This window comes from Anthonomus grandis, chromosome 13 (assembly GCF_022605725.1).
Source record: "Anthonomus grandis grandis chromosome 13, icAntGran1.3, whole genome shotgun sequence".
Lineage (NCBI taxonomy): Eukaryota > Metazoa > Arthropoda > Insecta > Coleoptera > Curculionidae > Anthonomus > Anthonomus grandis.
The window spans coordinates 9,381,931-9,401,931 of NC_065558.1; the positions used below are offsets into that span (position 1 = coordinate 9,381,931).

General features: G+C 31.5%; 2 protein-coding genes across 6 annotated transcripts in view; both read left to right on the forward strand.

Moving 5' to 3' along the window:
• Positions 1-19,314, forward strand: part of LOC126743654 (uncharacterized) — a 116,016-nt gene extending 96,702 nt beyond the window's left edge. For 4 of the 5 annotated variants that reach the window (XM_050450851.1, XM_050450849.1, XM_050450850.1 and 1 more), the window contains 6 exons: positions 10,956-11,161; positions 13,084-13,428; positions 13,515-13,579; positions 13,635-14,000; positions 16,304-16,423; positions 16,831-19,314. In XM_050450851.1, the coding sequence (XP_050306808.1) occupies positions 10,956-11,161; positions 13,084-13,428; positions 13,515-13,579; positions 13,635-14,000; positions 16,304-16,423; positions 16,831-17,052 (1,324 nt within the window). In that variant the 3' untranslated portion in view covers positions 17,053-19,314. The remainder of the gene's footprint in view (positions 1-10,955; positions 11,162-13,083; positions 13,429-13,514; positions 13,580-13,634; positions 14,001-16,303; positions 16,424-16,830) is intronic. The other variant, XM_050450853.1, reaches the window with a different exon arrangement.
• Positions 1,510-9,105, forward strand: LOC126743656 (uncharacterized). The gene is made up of 2 exons (XM_050450855.1): positions 1,510-1,905; positions 7,065-9,105. The coding sequence occupies exons 1-2, from the start codon at positions 1,609-1,611 to the stop codon at positions 8,880-8,882; spliced, it is 2,115 nt and encodes a 704-aa protein (XP_050306812.1). The 5' UTR covers positions 1,510-1,608; the 3' UTR covers positions 8,883-9,105.
• Positions 19,315-20,001: the final 687 nt, after the last annotated feature.

Here is a 20,001-nt window from a genome sequence, read left to right on the forward strand (position 1 = left end):
TTTATTGAGTATACAGGTGGCATTAATGCGAATCAGAGCAAAAACGCGTTGCCTTGTGTTTCCACAACGGTTTTAATGTTGAGGTTAACCAGCTGTTTTTTATTGCTAACCTAAATAATTTATTGATAAATGACTTAGGTTGAGAAGATTGAGTAAAAATGTATCTAATAAAAGAATTTAATTCTTTAAATTTGACGAAAATACGATAAGCACACCACAACGAAATCAAATTTTTCCCCCTGTCTCGGTTGTTTGTTAGTTGACAGCACTGAACATTAATGCGAATTTTGATCTTCTCTCGTATACACGGAACCTTAATGCACATTAAGGCGAGATCATCCACATATTTTAAACGTTTTAACATAATGCGAATTAGGAACGCTAAAATGGTTTACAAGTGTCTACACAACGGTTGTGTGGCAATATGGTAATGGACTGGAGTAGGAACCTAAATCAATCACGTGCACCGAAGCTTCGATAGCATTAAGTTTTCATGTAATGGCTCTCTACTAAAGACTACCATCTTTAAGGTTTTGCTCGAGTTTAGTTATTTTTTGTTTAAGGATTTTTTCATGTATCTACATCTGCTTTGTTTAACTGAATTAAGATATCTAGAAGGTTATTAGAAATCTCGACGTCTTGAAGACCAACCTGCTCTCAAAGTGGAATGCAAAAGTGGAACTACAAATTTTCTGGAATATAACGGTGTTGGAACTCCCAGTATAAATTTTTAAGTTGCCCTTTAGAATAGATCTGAAAGTATCTCATAAAATTAATGGGCAATAAACAAATTATACTATTTAATATGTATGCGGAACATTCCAAACTATTCCTATACTAGTGATCATATCTCTAACCACCTTAATAGTTTTTATTGACCATGAATAGTGAGGAGGAAGGTGCCTTTGAGTATATAAATATTTTCAACTCTTTCATCTTTAAATTCAAAATGTTCAACATTTTCTATTCTTTTACTCGTGAACATGTCATCATTCTCATTTTTGTAGACTTACCTACATTTCACAGATTTTCAATTCATTATTAATTTTAATAACCTTGAATGAATTTGGACCCGACTATGATGCTAAAAAATTGCAAATGATCTGGTTTTCTGGCTTAACCATAAGTTTAACAGAAAAAATAAATAGAACAAAAATTAAGACAATTAAATTATCATTTATCTTCCCGTGGCAAAGCTATACAGTCATACAAACCAATAGAAACAACATAAGGGCCCAAAGTTACAAAATCAGTTACTGAAAAAAGAATTGACCGCAATTGAGTAACTGCAAAGATCTAATATATGGGTTAGTATTTATTCCAAGTCACCTTGACCAAGTTCATAGGTCTTTCACTTCTATGAAAAATCAAATTTACAGTTTATTTATTTAAATATTATCTTAATGATTAAACCAACTCATAATCATTGTCGGCGCACCATGTAATTTATTAATTTAAAAAAACTGCCATTTCACAATGTGTACACTTTGCCAGCATATCGTTTAATCACAATTTCACATAAATTGCGACCGACGAAAGTAGACTGATTGAGTCAATTAAATATCAGTTGTTTCGCAGTCAGTCAAGCTGCGGCGTGTCGCTAGTATCATGCAGTTAAACGATTTAATAGACCTTGATAGTAGGTTTCGTAAGAAATTCTCTCAAGCGAATTATGAAATATCTTTATCTGAAGGCGTTTTAACAGTGAAAAGTGAACAAGTTAATAAAAAATATGTTCTTGTAAAAGTGCCTGGAAGTTTTCAAATTGAACAAGAAGAATGTGTGGATGTGATTTATGCCGATTTCCATTTGCGAACCAAGAAGGGTGAAACTTTTGCCGCTTTTAACGAGGAGTTGCTTGAAAACTATGAGCCGCCAGATCCAAATAACTTTAACCAACTTAAAGTTATTTTGCAAACTTTGGCAAAAGTGCAAGCGAAACTGTTAGTGAAATATGAAGGAACTTTAAAAATTAACCAGAAATGTTTAATAACAGATTCTGTTAAAATATTTGCAAACCCATTCACAGCCCTAAATCAAGAAATGTTTGAGAAAACTTCCAAGAAACTTCAAGCAGACTTAGACAAATTACTTCTTAAAACACATTTACTTGTTCCAAGACTATGTTGTCTACCTAATAATGTTTATATAAACAATAAGTTAAATGTTGTATTTTTGCATGGTGGTGCTCAAAAACACTTTATACCCCCAGTTTTGGATGCCCTTTTATACTTGTTCTCTTTAACCAATGAACATTTTAGGCAAAAACATTATAAATTTCTTATAGAAAATTACTTTGTTTCCTTAGAGCAAGAACTTGAAGTTTATAAAAATATACGTGATAATATTACTGAAATGTACAAAGATTTACAAGTGAGAGTATTATTACCTGTGGCAAAAGTTCTATTGATAAGCCAACCGGAACACAACTCCGAAGAAGTTCTGGATAACCTCTCAAATTATTATAAACACCCATTAATAAATCAAGAAGAAATATACGAAATAGTTTCCAAAAAACTGCAATCAAATAATTTCAACTTAATCAGTTACAACATGACACCCCTAACAGAAAAAAATGGCCATCTAGGAGAATATTACTTCCTCAAGGTAACCATAAAAGATCACGACATCTTGGACTTTTTTTGCAAATTCCTTACGACATCCACTGATTTCAAGGAGGAATTAATCGAGACAAAAGGTGTGGGTAAAAAAGAAGATTTTTTTTACGGCACCTTATACCCACTTTATGTAAAACACGGTCTTGGAAAGTTGCTAGATTTTGCTCCCAAGTGCTACTTGCATGGTATAAGTGGCTATATGGTCTTGGATAATCTTACCAGTGAAGGATTTAGCTTACGTAAGCCCAATACGATATTAAACCTGGACGGACTAAAGGCTATTCTAAGCAAATTAGCGAAATTTCATGCCAGCAGCATTATCTTGGAAGAACAGCTATCTATAGAAGCTGGAAAACAGATTAGTTTATATGATATTTATCAAGAGTATTTGAATGAAAAGTTGTTCGTATACGATGGCACTATAGCTAAAATGATAGATAATAATATAGAATCTATGATGTATATGCTGGAGAAATTTCCGGATTTAGCAGAAAACATTAATATGGCACCTGATAAGTTAGAAGATGTATTTAAGAATATTGGTTATAGCGTGTTTTCTATTGGGAAGAAGTCAGACCATATCAGAAACGTTATAAACCATGGAGATTTGTATGTGGGAAACACTTTGATTAAATATGGAAATGATAATTCTGTTCTGGAAGGAATGTTAATCGATTTTCAGTTGATAAGATATTTTCCTCCTGCCTATGAAGTATTGTTCTTTATTTTCTTGACGTCCGCCAAAGAAGATCGTGATAACCACTTGCAACTTTTACTTGATTGGTACTATAGTAACTTATCAAGACACTTAAAAGAATTTAATCTGGATACAGACAAAATATATAGTAGAGAAGATTTTCAGAAAAACGTGAATGAAGATAAGTCCATGGCCGTATCCATGGCGTTTGGTTATGGACATCTGATACATGCAGACCCAGATTTTCGGGAAGAACTTTTTGTGGATGAAGAAAAATTTCACTTTTACATCGAAGAACATAGAAGAAAAATGATTGATATATGCTGGAAGGATGATCATTATAGAAAAGTTGTGAGAGGCTTAATGGAAGACATCGTTGAAGTGGTAAAAAGTGGATTTAAGGACAGATCATAACTTGTTAAGTAATCCATGTTTTTAGTAATAAGGAATGTAGAAAGTGTATGAAATAAGGGTTATTCTTTGAATTGGATCTGATTAAAGGTTAATTGAACCTATTTGAAACTGTAAAAACTCTTAAATATTTATTGTTTTAATAGTAGTGAAATATGAATATGAATTGTATGTTCTTTTATGAATTAATTTCTGTGTTTCTTTTGAAAATAAAACATTATTCCTAAAAGTTTTTAAAAGTATTTTTAACGATATATGAGCAAAACAGACCATTTTGCATCTACGCTTTTTTAATTTTTAGAAAATCTTAGTAATATTCCTAAAATGATTATTTTTATTTTTGTTAAAAACAATAAAATTAATACTCTTATACATATTTTTTAGTCAATTATATTTACCTAAAGAAATATAAAATAAATACAAAAATTTGTACAAAAACTTATTTTTAATAAGAAAATTCAGATTGATGCTTTCTATAATTATTTTTTTAAAATTGCTGTTTATAAGCATTATCAGATATAACGATTTGAAAAACATCAAAATGCTCATAATTCAGATGTAATTAATTATCTCTGGTAGCTGATATTATTTCATACTCCTTATTGATCAACTTCTTATCTTACTTTAAACTTGATTTAACTATTTGGAAAAAAAAATTTCTTCCAGGCAGTTGATGCCTTTTTTTAATTAATTTTCATTCAAGAAAAGCCAAAAATATGGAGTTTTCCTACTTAAAATTTAATTAAACTGCCAGGAATGTAGATTTTTTTTAAATTTTAAACTAGATGCCAATGTCTGAAGGAACCTATTTGTTTCCTCCAAGCAGTTATTAATGCCATTTTTTCCTAATAAGTATTCTTTATAAAAGCCCTAGTACTTTTTTAAGGATGATTTTTAATATTGGATTTATGTTCTTCTCTTATTTTTATTTCTCTTTTTTCTTTCATCCCTTGAAAACGGCTTGGCACACCAAGCTTTTGTTAAGTCATTCTAAATGGAAAAAATATAATAAGTAACAGAAAAAAATATGGAAGCTGAAAGGCAAATTAAAGAAACAAAAAAAACAGTTACAAGTAACAATTTTCGAGTAAAAAAGTGGATAAATATAAGAATAAAATAAGTGTACTTTTTTAATTTTTTTTTGAATTTATATGAAACTTTGTTTAAGGAAAGTTTTTATAAGGGATAAAAGGGATTAAGTTGTGCTTTGAAAATACCAAGGTCGGGTTTCTTTGGCTAAAAAAATGACTTCTTTTGCTTTATCGTAAATTTTCTCCTTTTATTTATTTTTCAAGCATATAATGATTAAATTAATTTTTACTAGAAGAATCTATGTTCAAATTCTTAAATCTAGCATTCTTCCCTAGAATTTCTACTGAGTCAGTGTGATGCCCACATTTCAACTTATACAGGGTGTCCCAAAATTAGTGGACGAAACGCGAACCCTGTATTCTTTGGTCAAAAATAACCTCACTTTTTCCTATAAACATATATCGGCAAACGCCCCCCAAGGGAGCTACGCCCCTTTTAAAGGGTGCACCTGAAGATGGTTTTTTCCACTTATTTTCGAAACGGGTAAATATAAAAATTTTAAATTTTGGTATTCCAAATTTTCTCCAAATTTTGATATGCTGAATTTAGTTGTCATTTCATAATTTTCATTATTTAGTCAGGTGCGTATCATTTAGGGGGTGAGCCTAAAGAAAATACTTAAAAAAAAATTGTTTGCAAAGTTTTTGTTTTTTTTTCTTTAAATTTTAAAAATTTGAAGCTTTTTACGTAAAAAAATACAGGGTTCGCGTTTCGTCCACTAATTTTGGGACACCCTGTATAAGTCCATCCTTTTTCCGCTACGTATTACCTGTGTATATCTCAATTTAGATATTTTTGACTCCGTTTTAAGGTATATTTATATCCTTTTTGGTAATAATTTACATAAATGGCCTCACTTCAAAAAAGGTTTTTTTTGCAAACGTTAAGAAACCATAAAATATGAAAACTCCAATAAAAATTTGGGGGCAGAAAGCATTTTTTATATATAAGAAACAACAAAAAACATCGATTTTTTTTTTTTAATTTTTTTTCAGGATTTTATAGGGATTGTTTGGAGGGGGGTATTTTAGTCAAATTTCATAAAAAATTATGTTTAACTGTTAAAGATTTTTTTTATTTTAATGTATACAAGCTGTCTACGAAAAAAGGAGTTTTGTGTAAAGACATAAAAAGTATGAAAAAAAATTCACATCAAGCGCGACTTGTATAATTCGTTTTTTTAGAAATTAATCATATTTAACTTTACATCAGAAAACCCATAAAAGCAAAAAATAAACGAAATATTTTATAAAAAAAAGTTGCGTGAATTCCTAAGCGTATATTTCTCATTTTTTTATATGATGTTTTTTTATATGATTTCGAATGAAAAATGAGCTCCCAAAAGGTTTCAATTGATGCGTTGAGTGGATTATAAGTTTTTTGGAGAACTTTAAATCTGGTTTTCTGGCTAAGTTGAACAGAAAAAATTAATAGATTAAAAAATTATATTCTCTGATAATTATTTTCTCGATAACATACCTTCTGGGGCGAAAGCTGTATAACGTTATTCAAACCAATGGAAACAACGTTACAAAATTTAAAAAAAAAAATCTTAAAAAAATATATTACGTATTCATCGCAATTAAGTAACTAAAAAGTTATAATATCTGGGCAGGTATTTAATGAAAGCAAACATCACAAGGTTCATAGTTCTTTATTTTCGTTAAAAAATCAAATTTTTTTAATCTTTTTGGTATTTGCATACAGTCTAGCCTTTTATAAAGAGACACTTTACTTATTTAAATATTATCTCATAGATTAAACGAATCTCATAATCATGTCCGCGATTACGCAATTTATTTACCTTAAAAAATTGCCATTTTACAATATGTATAATTAGCCATCATATCGTTTAATCACAATTTCACATAAATTGCGAAGCACGAGAGTAATCTGATTCAGTCAAAAATATCAGTTGTTTCACAGTTTACCTGTGTGTAGCTAGTATCATGCAGTTAAACGATTTAATAGACCTTGATAGTACCTTTCGTAAAAAATTCTCTCAAGTAAAATATGAATTATCTTTGTCTGACGGCGTTTTAACAGTGAAAAGTGAGCAACTTAACAAAAAATATGTTCTTGTAAAAGTGCCCGGAAGTTTTCAAATTGAACAAGAAGAATGTGTGCAGCTGATTTATGCCGATTTCCATGTGCGAAGCAAGAACGGGGAAACTTTCGCCGCTTTTAACGAGGAGTTGCTTGAAAACTATGAGCCGCCAGATCCAAATAACTTTAACCAACTTAAGGTTATTTTGCAAACTTTGGCAAAAGTGCAAGCGAAACTGTTAGTGAAATATGAAGGAACTTCAAATATGAACCAGAAATGTTTAATAGCAGATTCTGTTAAAATATTTGCAAACCCATTCACGGGCCTAAATCAAGAAATGTTCGAGAGAACTTCCGAGAAACTTCAAGCAGACTTAGATAAATTACTTCTTAAAACACATTTACTTGTTCCGAGCCTATGGTGTTTACCTAATAATGTTTATGTAAACAGTGAGCTAAATGTTGTATTTTTGCATGGTAATGCTCAAAAACACTTTGTACCTCCAGTTTTGGATGCCCTTTTATATTTGTTCTCTTTAACTAATGAACATTTTAGGCAAAAACATTATAAATTTCTTATGAAAAATTACTTTGATTCTTTAGAGCAAGAACTTAAAGTTCTTCATAAAAACATACGTGATAGTATTACTGAAATTTACAAAGATCTACAAGTGAGGATATTATTACCTGTTGTCAAAGTGCTGCTGATAAGCCAAGCGGAATACAACTCCACAGAACTTCTGGATAATCTGTCAAATTATTACAAGTATCCATTAATAAATCAAGAAGAAATATACGAAATAGTTTCCAAAAAACTACAAACAAATGATTTTAACTTGATCAATTACAACATGACACCCTTAACAGAAAAAAATGGCCATCTAGGAGAATATTACTTCCTCAAGGTCACTATACAAGATCACAACATCTTGGACTTTTTTTGCAAATTCCTTACGACATCCACTGGCTTCAAAGAGGAAATGATCGAAACAAAGAGTGTAGGTAAAACGGAAAATTTTTTCTATGGCACCTTATACCCACTTTATGAAAAACACGATCTTAAAAAATTGCTAGATTTTGCTCCAAAGTGCTACTTGCACGGTATAACTGGCTATATGGTCCTGGATAACCTTTCCAGCGAAGGCTTCAGTACACTTAAGCCCAATACGATTTTAAACCTGGACGGACTGAAGGCTATTTTAAGCAAATTGGCGAAATATCATGCTAGTAGTATAATCTTGGAAGAACAGTTATCTAAAGAAGCTGGAAAACAGATTAGTTTATATGATATTTATCAAGAGTATTTGGATGAAAAGTTGCTTGTATACGATGGCATTATAGCTAAAATGATAGATAATAATATAATAGCCTTGATGTATATGTTGGAGAAATTTCCAGATTTAGCAGAAAACATTAATATGGTACCTGACAAAGTAAAAGAGGTAATTAAGGATATCGCTTATAGCGTGTTATCTGTTGGCAAAAAGTCAGACCATATCAGGAACGTTATAAACCATGGAGATTTATATGTGGGAAACACTTTGATCAAATATAGAAATAATAATTCTGTTCTGGACGGAATTTTAATCGATTTTCAATTGGTTAGATATTTTCCTCCTGCTTATGAAGTATTGTTCTTTATTTTCTTGACGTCGGCCAAAGAAGAACGCGATAAACACTTGCAACTTTTATTAGATTGGTACTATAACAACTTATCAAGGCACTTAAAAGAATTTAATCTGGATCCAGACAAAATATATAGTAGAGAAGATTTTCAGAAAAACGTGAATCAAGATAAGTCTATAGCCATATCCATGGCATTTGCTTATGGGCATCTGGTACATATAGACCCAGATCTTCGGGAAGAACTTTTTGGGGATCAAAAGAAATGTAACTTTTACGTCGAAGAACATAGAAGAGAAATGATAGATCTGTGCTGGAAGGATGATCATTATAGAAACGTTGTGAAAGGCTTAATGGAAGACATCGTTGAAGTGGTGAAAAATGGATTTAAGTGAGACAGATCACAACATATTTTTAGGAATAAGGGATGTAACAAGTTTGTATGAAATAATGGTTTTTCTTTGAATTGAATCTGATCAAAGGTCAACTGATCCTGTTTTGAAATGTATAAATCTTTAAATATTTATTGTTTTAACAGTAGTAAAATGTGAAATGTATGTTCTTTTATGAATTATTTTTTATAGTTCTTTTAATAAGACAATATTGTGCCTAAAAGTTTCTAGAAGTTTTTTTTATAGTATATAAGTAAAAAAAACCATTTTGCACCAACACGTAAAATTTTTAGACAATATTAATAATAGCCTATTAGGTGAACAGCAGATTCCTGAGATGTCCCAGAGGAAATATATCTAAATATTCCTAGAATAGGATCAATGATCTATGTTTAATTTGGGTTAAAAATATGCTATAAAGTATTTAATAATTCCATATCTAAACATAAAATTGAAAAAAAAATACGTAGTCACTAGTCAGTGTGATGCCTACCTATAATAGACCTATATTTTCCATCCGCTACCATTGTTAATGTGATCTATTAGAGGATAATTACAATATGTATGTATATCTCATTATAGATATTTTTAACTACATTTTTAGGTATATTTATATTCTTTTGTTGATCGAACTATGTAGTAATCCATATATTCAACGTTTTTAATTATATTGGATCACACTGCCTAAAGCACTACAAATAACTAAATTTTAGATATTCATTTAAAAAAATTGAATGATACTGAAATTGGCTTTTCATTTCTAAATATCTATCTCGCTTGGTTTTAGAATGTAGAGTATTTTATCTCTGAAAATTTAAATTTTGTTTATATTTATATTTTTGGAACGAGTATACTTAAAATAAATGTAAGATAACGCATAAGAAAACCTTCTTTTATCTGCTATTTCGTAAAAACCGATTTGCCCCAAATTTAATTTAATTAAAACTCAAATTAACCGAAGGAAATTGGTGTATCAGATGATTTATGAGGCACACAATATGCTGCAGGCTAATGTGTAATATACGATCCCTAAGCCAGTTAGGGAAATGAAGGGTTAAAAGCCAAATTCCAAATATTATACAGCGCATCTCAAAAATAAAAAACATTGGTTATAACCAAAATTATAAAATTGCAAAAAATTGCATAACCACCATATTAAATGTAATAATACTAATGACTACTGATTATATCAGTTTTAAAATTAAAAATCCATTAACTTATATAGTGCGATATATCATGGTCAAAATTAAACATTAACAATTATCTTAATGTACTTATATTGTGTTTTAAGATAGGATTGTAATTAGTATATTTTTAAAAATGACTCTAATTCAATCTACGTCAATGATTTATGTATTTACTGCATGACTTTGGTCTTTAAATAATAGATTTATTATTCAATAAGATTGTTGAATAAACAAGCAAAGCTATTTATTTTTAAAGCTATTATCTCTGCTTCATATTAGAACTTAACAAATATCTATGAATAATCTGAAATATCTGTTATTAATTAAGGTGGTTTCCTATAAATTTGCCATCACTATTACGAGTTATCTCCTTTTTAAGGGCCGAAATGTAACATTCAATACGTAATTTATCGAATTATGAATAAGTTCGCAAAAAAGTGCTGTATATCAAAAATTAGCTTAACGAGGAAAGACAATAAATGTACACAATATCTTTTCTGAAGCATTAAGTGTAACAGATAAGGCACACTTATCTTGTAATTATTATTCTTAAGAACTTAAGAATTAAAGAGATAAGAATATTTAACCAAGTCTTTCAGTGTACTATATAATTTGCTTTTGCGGCAAGGCGCCAAATTCATATCTGCCAGAATGAGTTATTTTATCTATCAATATCACTTGTGTCAATTTGCTTACCCAAATCATTGATTGATTACCTCATGATTACCTTAAACTATATTTTCTAACACTATCGGGGTTTTTATAATTGAGAAAATTTAAGATTACAAAATTACGTTTTGTCATTTACACATAAGCTGCAAATTATCATTTAATTCACTGCAGAAATAAAAGATTTCTTTTAAATAAAAATGACTGTTCTCAATTTCAGGATAAAACTAGAATATTTCGAACAATCCTGCGCAGTGGACACGGTAACGAAAAAGTGCGCAGGCTCACCATCGGAATGCAGAAAGTCCATCATGGGTATTTTGGGAACAGATTTGAGAACCACCTGCGCATGTAAGGGAACTGACGTGGGAAATATTTACGAGTGTTTGGGTTGGCAAAGACTGTTATGGGTCAATCCTTGTGTTGGTAAGTTTTGTATTAATTACAAGACAGTTTAAAAATACATGCATGAGCCTACACCAAACTGTAAATAATATAAACGTCGGTAGCACAAAAGGACATATTAAAAATGTTTTTAAACTTTAGAGTTTAATTCACTGTCACTAGTACTAAGCGATTGAATTGTAAAGTATAACGTCACTATTAATACATCCGCTCGTCAAACATCATAAATGTACAATGAGTGATCCATTTATAATTAGTTTATTATCTATGGAGTGATCGTCTCTTGAAACATGGGTCTTACGCCGTGAAGCAAGCACCAAAAGAAATATTTCAATAAGAATATGTGTATTGCAAAATAATTGTAATTACATTATCGTTCTAGATTGACAAATGACTTTAACAATGTTTGATAATTTTGACCTTTACAAACGGACTATAATTTTACCTTGACTTATATTAAAAACTTTTGATTAAACAAGGTTCTCAGGACCAAAATGTACATTTTCCAAAAATGCCAGTAAAAATTAATTTATTACACTAATGAGAATACGTTTACAATACTTGTATTGGGTATTTATCATAATTGCTGTCATTTAATATTGACACAAGAATGATTTACACAAGTGATGACGTTTGACAATTTTAACGTTTACAAAGAGCCATAATTTTTATATTGAAAATGGTTAATTAAATGAGGTTCTTGTGATCAAAGTGTACTTTTTCCAAGAATACCAATAAAAATAATTTATTGTAATTCCCATCAGAATACATGTACAATACTTGGGCTATTTACTGTAATTACTATCGTTCGGGATTAAAAGATCATGATTGACACAAGATAACGTTTTAAAATTTTGACTCTAAAATTTTAACAAAGAGGCCATAACTTTGACTTATATTATACATGGGTAATTAAACAAATTACTTATGACTAAAGGGTATATTTTCCAAGGATGCCAGGAAGAAATTATTTGTTGCAATTCCCGTCAAAATATGTGTAGTATACTTGTATTGAATATTTATTGTAACTGCTAGCGTTCGAGATTAACACATCATGACATAAATGATGATTATAGTAGGACAAAGATTCTTATGACCAAAATGGTTAGTTTTTCAAGAAAGACCGAAAAAAAAATACTTGTGTGGTTCTTGTAATCATTATAACTTGACAGATCACAGTGATGTAAAGTTTGACATTTGTAAGCAATCATAATTTAGTATGTATAGTTCCATCATACTCATGATGGAACTTCAAAACTTTTTCCGACTAAAGTCTTCTTTTTCCAAGACCCAGAAAAATAATTGATTGCCATTTCCATTAGAATGCCTAGAATAGAATACTTAATTACCTTATTATCGTAATACGTAGACAATCAAACTGAATACTGGTAACAACCTGAGAACAATAAAGCCAACATAGAAAGCTATCTATGCGCCTGCGTAAAACCTTCTTATCGTTGATTGACAAAAAGTTGAACGAATGATAATGCTTGTTTTCATTCATGTGCATTGACGAGTTTTCCACTGTGAGATACACTTAAGTCAAATTTATATAACTTTTGATTTTGCTTTCATAGCTTCATCAGTTATGGGATCTTATGAGTATTTGGTTTCTAGGTATATGATTGGAAACTATAATCGAAATTGCTATCGTTCTAAAATGACAAAAGAGAATGTCGTTATTTAATTTGTTTACAAAGAAACCATTTCCATCCAAAGAAACCAAACCAACTTCCTTTTTTCTGTTTGTCTGAAGTAGTGAAGTCAGCATGGTGCACCCACAATTACAGTGACCTAAATATTTGTGTCAAAATATCGGTACATAAAGATCGCTAATCGTATCAAAAATGTAGAGCCTTATAATTGAGTATATTTTTTAAGCCAAAAATAAAAATTCTAATTTGTGCTCCTGATGTTTTTCAATACCATGTACGTTGTTACAGTCGAAGCGCAAAAACACTTTCACATGAAGAAAGCGACGGAACAAAGCAGACACTCCACGCACACCCCGACTCGTCCTACAACCACAAGTACCACCACATCAACGAGTACCACATCAACCACCACAACCACAACCCCATCAACAGTTCGTTTCGTTGCCGTTAGACCGACGACGACTGAGATGCCTTTTAGAACTCCTATGGCCACAGAATTCTTACCACCACCTCAAGCTTTTGTGCCAACGTCTACTACAATGGTCACCACTATGTTGACTACGGTAACAACTATGCGGACTCCTACGACTAAGAGGACTAGAGCGACTACGACTACTACCACAGCACCACCAAGTACTAAATTTTCATTCTCTTTAACTTTTCATCAGTTATTATTTTGCTAATCTTCAGTTTCACCAAAAAAAAAATCTTCTTTTCAGGATCTTGTATAGTGCAGAGACCGCAATTTCCGGACCAATTGATCCGAGAGGGCAGTTTTAAAAGAGTGAGTCAGAGTTTCTCCGTTTAAAAAGCCAAACCTGTCTACTCTTCTTTTCCAGATATACCATGAAGACGAGTTTGAATGTTCGGACATCTGCGAGTGCGAGTTAGGAGAAATACTCACCTGCCGCACCATCTGCATTGATCGAATGCCCTGCAAAACCGAGTTTGCGTTCTACAATCACGCCGCTCCTGCATACCAAGCGTTCAGGGGACGTTGTCTTTGCTATTCGGGGAGATTTATTTGCATGAAACCTTCGCCAACAGACTATTCTTTACCCCATGGGACATTTTTGTTTTTGGGGTATAGTGAGGTGGATGAGCGGGAATTGAATAAGAATCACACCACCCATCTGGTGGTGATACAGGATGTGGCGAGAGTATTGCAGGCTTTTATTAGGGAGGAGGCTGATAAAGGAAATGGGGTAAGTTAAGTAAATGATTGTTGGTTGAATGTTTTACTTTCTGCAATGTTCTAAGATACTACTATGGTCCATTCAAAACCAAGAGGCCAAACGTAAATAATACGCTCTCTTAACTGCAGGTATTGGATCGCTCGGAATTTAACGGCGCGTTGACCAATTAGAAGCGATGTAGGTTTCTTTAAATCATGCTCCTCAAAGTCAATCTTTTAAGGAGCCAAAGTTATATAAAAAAGGCTTCAAAAACAAAGACCACCATATGACAAATACAAGTATATATGTTATTTTTAAAATTTTTGAACGGGCTTTGAAAATACAGATGTGACCACTTCGAAAGATATAACTTATTCTTTCAGAGGTAATTTGACATTCAGAGTAATAAATCTACAGTACCATCTTGTAAATCAGGTCATTGAGGGTTCTGAAGTGGGTACATTTGCGTCTGGACCTGACTGGAGCATTTGACTGTGTCTCTCATAGTATTTTGCTCAGAAAACTTGTTTCTTATGGTTTCCATTTGGATGTTCTACTGGTGGATTCTCACTTCTCTGAAAGGAGGCAATATGTATCCATTCCATCTCAGGGGGATTGGTACATTTGGGTGTACCTTAAGGGTCTGTCCTAGGGTCTGGAGTGATGGTTTTTGGCAAATAGACTTTGTCGTAATACAGCAAAATCTAAATCTATCTCTTCAGATTCTCTCTCAATCTTCTAATTCATTCTCTGAAAAGCAGCACATTCCCATTGCCAACAGAGTGTCTGTTTCCCGAGTGTCCATCTTGATATTTTCTTGATTTGGGTCCGACGTGTCTCGAAAGTAAAAAGTTGTCAAAATCAATTTATCTTATTCGGAGTTTGTCATCTCAGGTCTCTTTAAAGTACCTACTTACAGCCTATCATGGTTAATTTGCCTCGGAAATTACCTATGCCATTCTGCCCATGCCCACAGGATCTTTGGATTATATTTTATTTGTTTTTTTCATTTCACCAATTAACAAGTAAAAGGCGTGTTTAATTAGGCAGTCCCTAATCTTGACCTTCAATGCAGCAAGGGATAGTTCCTTAACAAAGAGAGGCAACACATTAAAAAACTGTATCTCATAATGAGATTACATAAAAACTGTACCTTTACGGGATCTGCAGAGCCTTCGATACGGCTGCACCAAGGCTCTGTGGTTTCTGGTGTGGTAAGAGACCATGAAAAAACGTGAATATAAGTCATAAGCCCACGAACGTTGCCCCTGACATACAGTAAGCATTGCAAGATATAGGCATGCGGTAATGTAAGAATACCCAGTTTCTTGAATTCCAACCTTCAGCATTCTTTGTAGCCCAGACCAGAAATTACTCTCACGCACGTTCGTTCTAATACAAATATTTTGAAAGTATGAGCAGAATGGCTCCAGTTAAACAAGCAGTAGGTCATTAAGGAGTGGAAATATCCAAAATAAGCGCTTCTCGGTGTACAAGCTGCAACTGAGGTGACTAAGTTTCTTAACAGAAATATGCACCTTGATAATTTGGAGAAGAGTACTAGTAGAGTAGTAGTAGTAGAAACCCTCAAAAAGTCGCCTGAGAGTACACACCCCTTTCAAAAACCCTCTAGAATTTTATCACACAGATCCCTGACTGCTGAATTGGTGTTGATGTCTAAAACCGTGTTGGTTTATATAGAACAGGAAATTACTTTCAAAGTAGTCCTCAATTTGGACCGGAGAAATTAGACCATAGTTCTCAAGGTCCGACATCGAATCTTATGTACTGGTATGACTTTTGCGATTTTGAGACAATTAGGAAAAATACCTTGTGTTATAGGTAAGTTAGATAATCTTGCTGAGGGAATAATAATCAAAATTTTTATCGTTTTAATGACCCGCATATTGCAGTTATTTGGATCTCTACTTTGACTATTATTCATAGCATCAATCACTTGTCGCACTTGATTAAAGGTAACTTCAGTAAAAGCAAAATCAGGACCACGATTTCCAGTCAAATATGTCAAAATAGTCGTCAGTAGAAATTTGTAAATACTGATAGGAATATCATCCTTTATTATCTGTCCTTTAGATGTCTTGGTTATTATGTTTTAAATTCTCGTTTAAAAAAAATTAAATAGTGTTTAATTAAAGTAATGCCCAATTTTGAGCTTTCTTTTGATATGACTTTTACTTTTGACTTGTAAAAATGCTTTGCATATTTCTTACTGTTGGTTGTGAAAGAGCTATAGGAATATTCATCTTTTAAAAAAATATGAATAATGTATGAATATTCTCAAAAGATCTTTGAGTAATATATGTTTTTCTTAGACTTTATGCACTCTGGAATTCTTCAATTCCACAAGGGAGAACGTGATTCTGGTGGGCAGACTATCAGATGAAATCGACACTTCAAAAATGACTCCTTTGGAAATATGGCATAGAGAAAAGGTAAGTTGAGTGATTAAAAGCTGATTTGGTAAAAAAAGAATACGAATTATGATTAACTCCAAACAGTGTTGCCATACGAGGAGCTTAATTATTAGTTTGTTTTGAATGAGTCCATTTTGGAAGTAAAGTGGATGATTAATAAGGAAGGTACTTTCTTAGAAGATAGTCTTTTCTCCACGAAATAATCTTCTTTCAAGAGTGATGGATTTCAAAAACTTATTATCATTGCATTTTGAAACATATTTATATTCAAAGTAGTATATAATGTAAAAAGTCAGTACCAAGATCAAATTTATAATGAAAGAACTAGAACTACAAATAAACTTTAAAAAAAACTTACCAACACTTGTTTCATTAAACAATCAAGTTTATACTAAAAAGTAAGTAACACACAAAACTGTTTTCAGGAGGAATGCGCAGAATACTTCGAACTAATCACAGAAAGAGTAAACAACAGACACTCGGAATTCCTATCGCACGTTTTACTATCGGTGTTCAAAATGGCCGAAATCGAAATAGTGCCGATGGAAACGTCAGCAGGTCCTATTTCCTCCAACTCCTCACACCTTCTAACCGTTATTTTTTTATGTCTTACTAAACTAATCCAAATGAATTTAACAATTTCATGACAATAAGACTGATGAGTACACATATCACTTAGCTTAGTAATGGTGTCTTTGAAACACTGGCTATAAATTTAAACTAACTGTGTATATATAAATTGTTGTTGACTTTTAATTGTTACTGTTAACATAGACTGCATTAGTCACCGACTGTCGTTTCAAAGGCATTGCTCAGATCTTTAGATATATTTATAAAAAAAGAAAAGATGAAATGGAAAACACGTTGTCTTTATTTTGTTTTTTATAGTTGAATTGCTTTTAATGTAGAGTTCTTAAAATTGTCTTCCTTGTGGGTCTTAGTGTCCTGGGCGGGTCAGGGTGCAACGATGCTTTAGCTGAATTAATTCGTAAGTGATATTTTTTAGATCTTATAGATCTTGAACAATGTAAGGGTATTGATAGATTTAAGTTAGGTAATTTAGGGAAAAAACGTTTTTGTCGTTACGTATTTTGTTTATATTGTATGGCTTAAATAGTTTTGTCCTTAGAGTCACAATGTTTAGGATTTTTCTGAAATCCTGTAGATCTTTTATGATTTAAAGCATGAAATTTGGATGAGTTGACCTTTTGATTTTGTAAAAAACAATTTCGAGTTTTTTCCAATAAATCCTTAAATTTCAATATATTTGGAAATTTAGGATTGACACTTAATTTGTATTGGAAATTTTAATATTTTCCGATAAAAATTATAGTTTTAAACTTAAAAATAAATAAATTGTCAAGTTGTTACTTTGAATTGTTAATTGGAACCTTTTAGAAGAATTTTTACAATTGTCGCAAATACTTTATAATCAAAGTTCATCAAATATTTAAATCAATTCTGACGTGCCTTTATATTAAGAAAATCGAAAAGAAAACTTCAAGATATTCCGGAAATTTTGACAACATTCTCATCAAGTCCTCTAATTTTCGATGAAACTTTGTGATTTTAGACTTTCCATTAGGAAAATTTTGAAGAAATATTGAAATATTTCACGAGAACTTACAGATTTTTGCAAAGTTTGAAATTGAATTAATTTACTATAAAGAATGCTGTAAATGTGAAAAATATATACATATTCCATTTCCCCAGGTATTCCCATTGTAAATCTGGTTCTAACTGAAGAAATATTTGTGGCACAAGAATCTATAGATACAAAATCCCTAGTTAGGAAATGCTTTAACTTTAAATGAAAACCCTATAAAAATGCCTAAAGTAATTTACAAATTATTAGGAAGAGACATTAAATATATAAAAAAGTTTCTGAAATATGACTATTAAGCAAAAAACAAAATATTCTTCTCTAAGGACAAAACTATTAAGCAAATTTTCCTTATAAATTAATAATTTCTGTTAGACGGTGAAAAAATTAATTAATATGCACTAGTAGTTCAATAATTGTCCGTAGAACACTGTGTCATTTATATTGACAATCAAATATATAGGTGGTTGTTAGTGAGGGTTTGAGTAAAACTTAATATAATATAGTTTATAATATATATAGCCTTGTGAACTTTTAAATATCTTATAAGGTATTTCGGAGTTGACGGTTAATTATTTTTTTAACAGGCAGACATCGACAAGCTCTTATATAAAATAATATAGATTTTTACCGAAATTGTAAATACACATAACCTGTACGAATTAGCGTATTTGCTCAAAAACTCCTTTTTTTTTACTTTATACGCTTAAACCTTACACTTAGCAACAAATCTTTATTAGACCTTCACAGGTTAAATGTCCATACAAGACCCTTATTAGGAAATTTTATTAGGATAATGTTAGATTACGTAAAAAATGCTGTTTTTTGTACCAGGAATGACTGAGAATGTTTACGTACCGCTCCGTTTTAAGAGTGCTGTTATAAATAATGCATATCATAGTCTACATTTACATATCGATTGTTGCACATATCGGCCCAGGAATTTTGGGATTTGAGTGAAACAATGTTCTAAAAAGGTGGCACTCAAATCACAAAAGGGATTTTAAATCGGCACGTTTTTACCCTGACTCGTAAACTAAATACGAAAAGCTATTAGAGTACCCTTGCTTAAAAGATGTCAAGGCTTACTTGTAACAAATACATATCATTAAAATAGCTTTAATGTGAAAACACAATGTTTATAGAGTACACGAGCGTATTTGTTGTAAGAGATAAACAAAAAAAAATTATTGTAAAAGATATTTAAATATTTTTTTGCTACTTGACTTTACACTTTTAGATATAGGATTTAGTCCAGCAAACGATTTTTTCTGTTAAATAAAATAAAAAGCTTTTTGACCCTGTATGCTTTTTGTTTTATTGTCCGACACGGTATAAATTGACCCTTATATTAGTAAGGAAAAACTAACTGAACATTCTTACACCAACAGTTTCCGGTGCGCACGCATAAAATTTGTGAACAATTTTTACAACACTTAAGTAGATGTATTTAATAAAAGTGATCTATGGATCTTAGGAGTGTTTTCGCTTCTATTCATTTGGGTGAATTCATCTTTGTTTTTCCAGAGTCAATGCAATGTAAAAATATCATTGCTAGAATAACGTTTGAATCATAGTTGAAAGTTGTACCGGAGCATTTTTCTTTTTTAATACACCCAACTAGCATTTTTGGCAACAGCTACGTAATCGCGACTATAAAGAATACTTTAAAGTTGTGGTTACTAGTCGCGGGAACCGTTTAGGCACCGTTCTGTTACAACTTTTTTACCAAAATTGGGAATGATTTTGCTGTAGCAAATACGTAATTCTATCGTCCCGGGAACTTCTTTTTAACGTCCCATAGTTGTTTTCGGGATGTCATAAAGTAGTAATTGTGCAGTGCTAGTTACTAAGAAGTTACTGAGACAATATTATGCAAAACATTTTGATTCGCTTTCTTTGTCAACACAAATAATTTTATATGTCCGTCTTTATTCTAAGTGATGGCGTTGTATCGGGGTTAATCTACTTCATATTGTATTTAATATAGCTG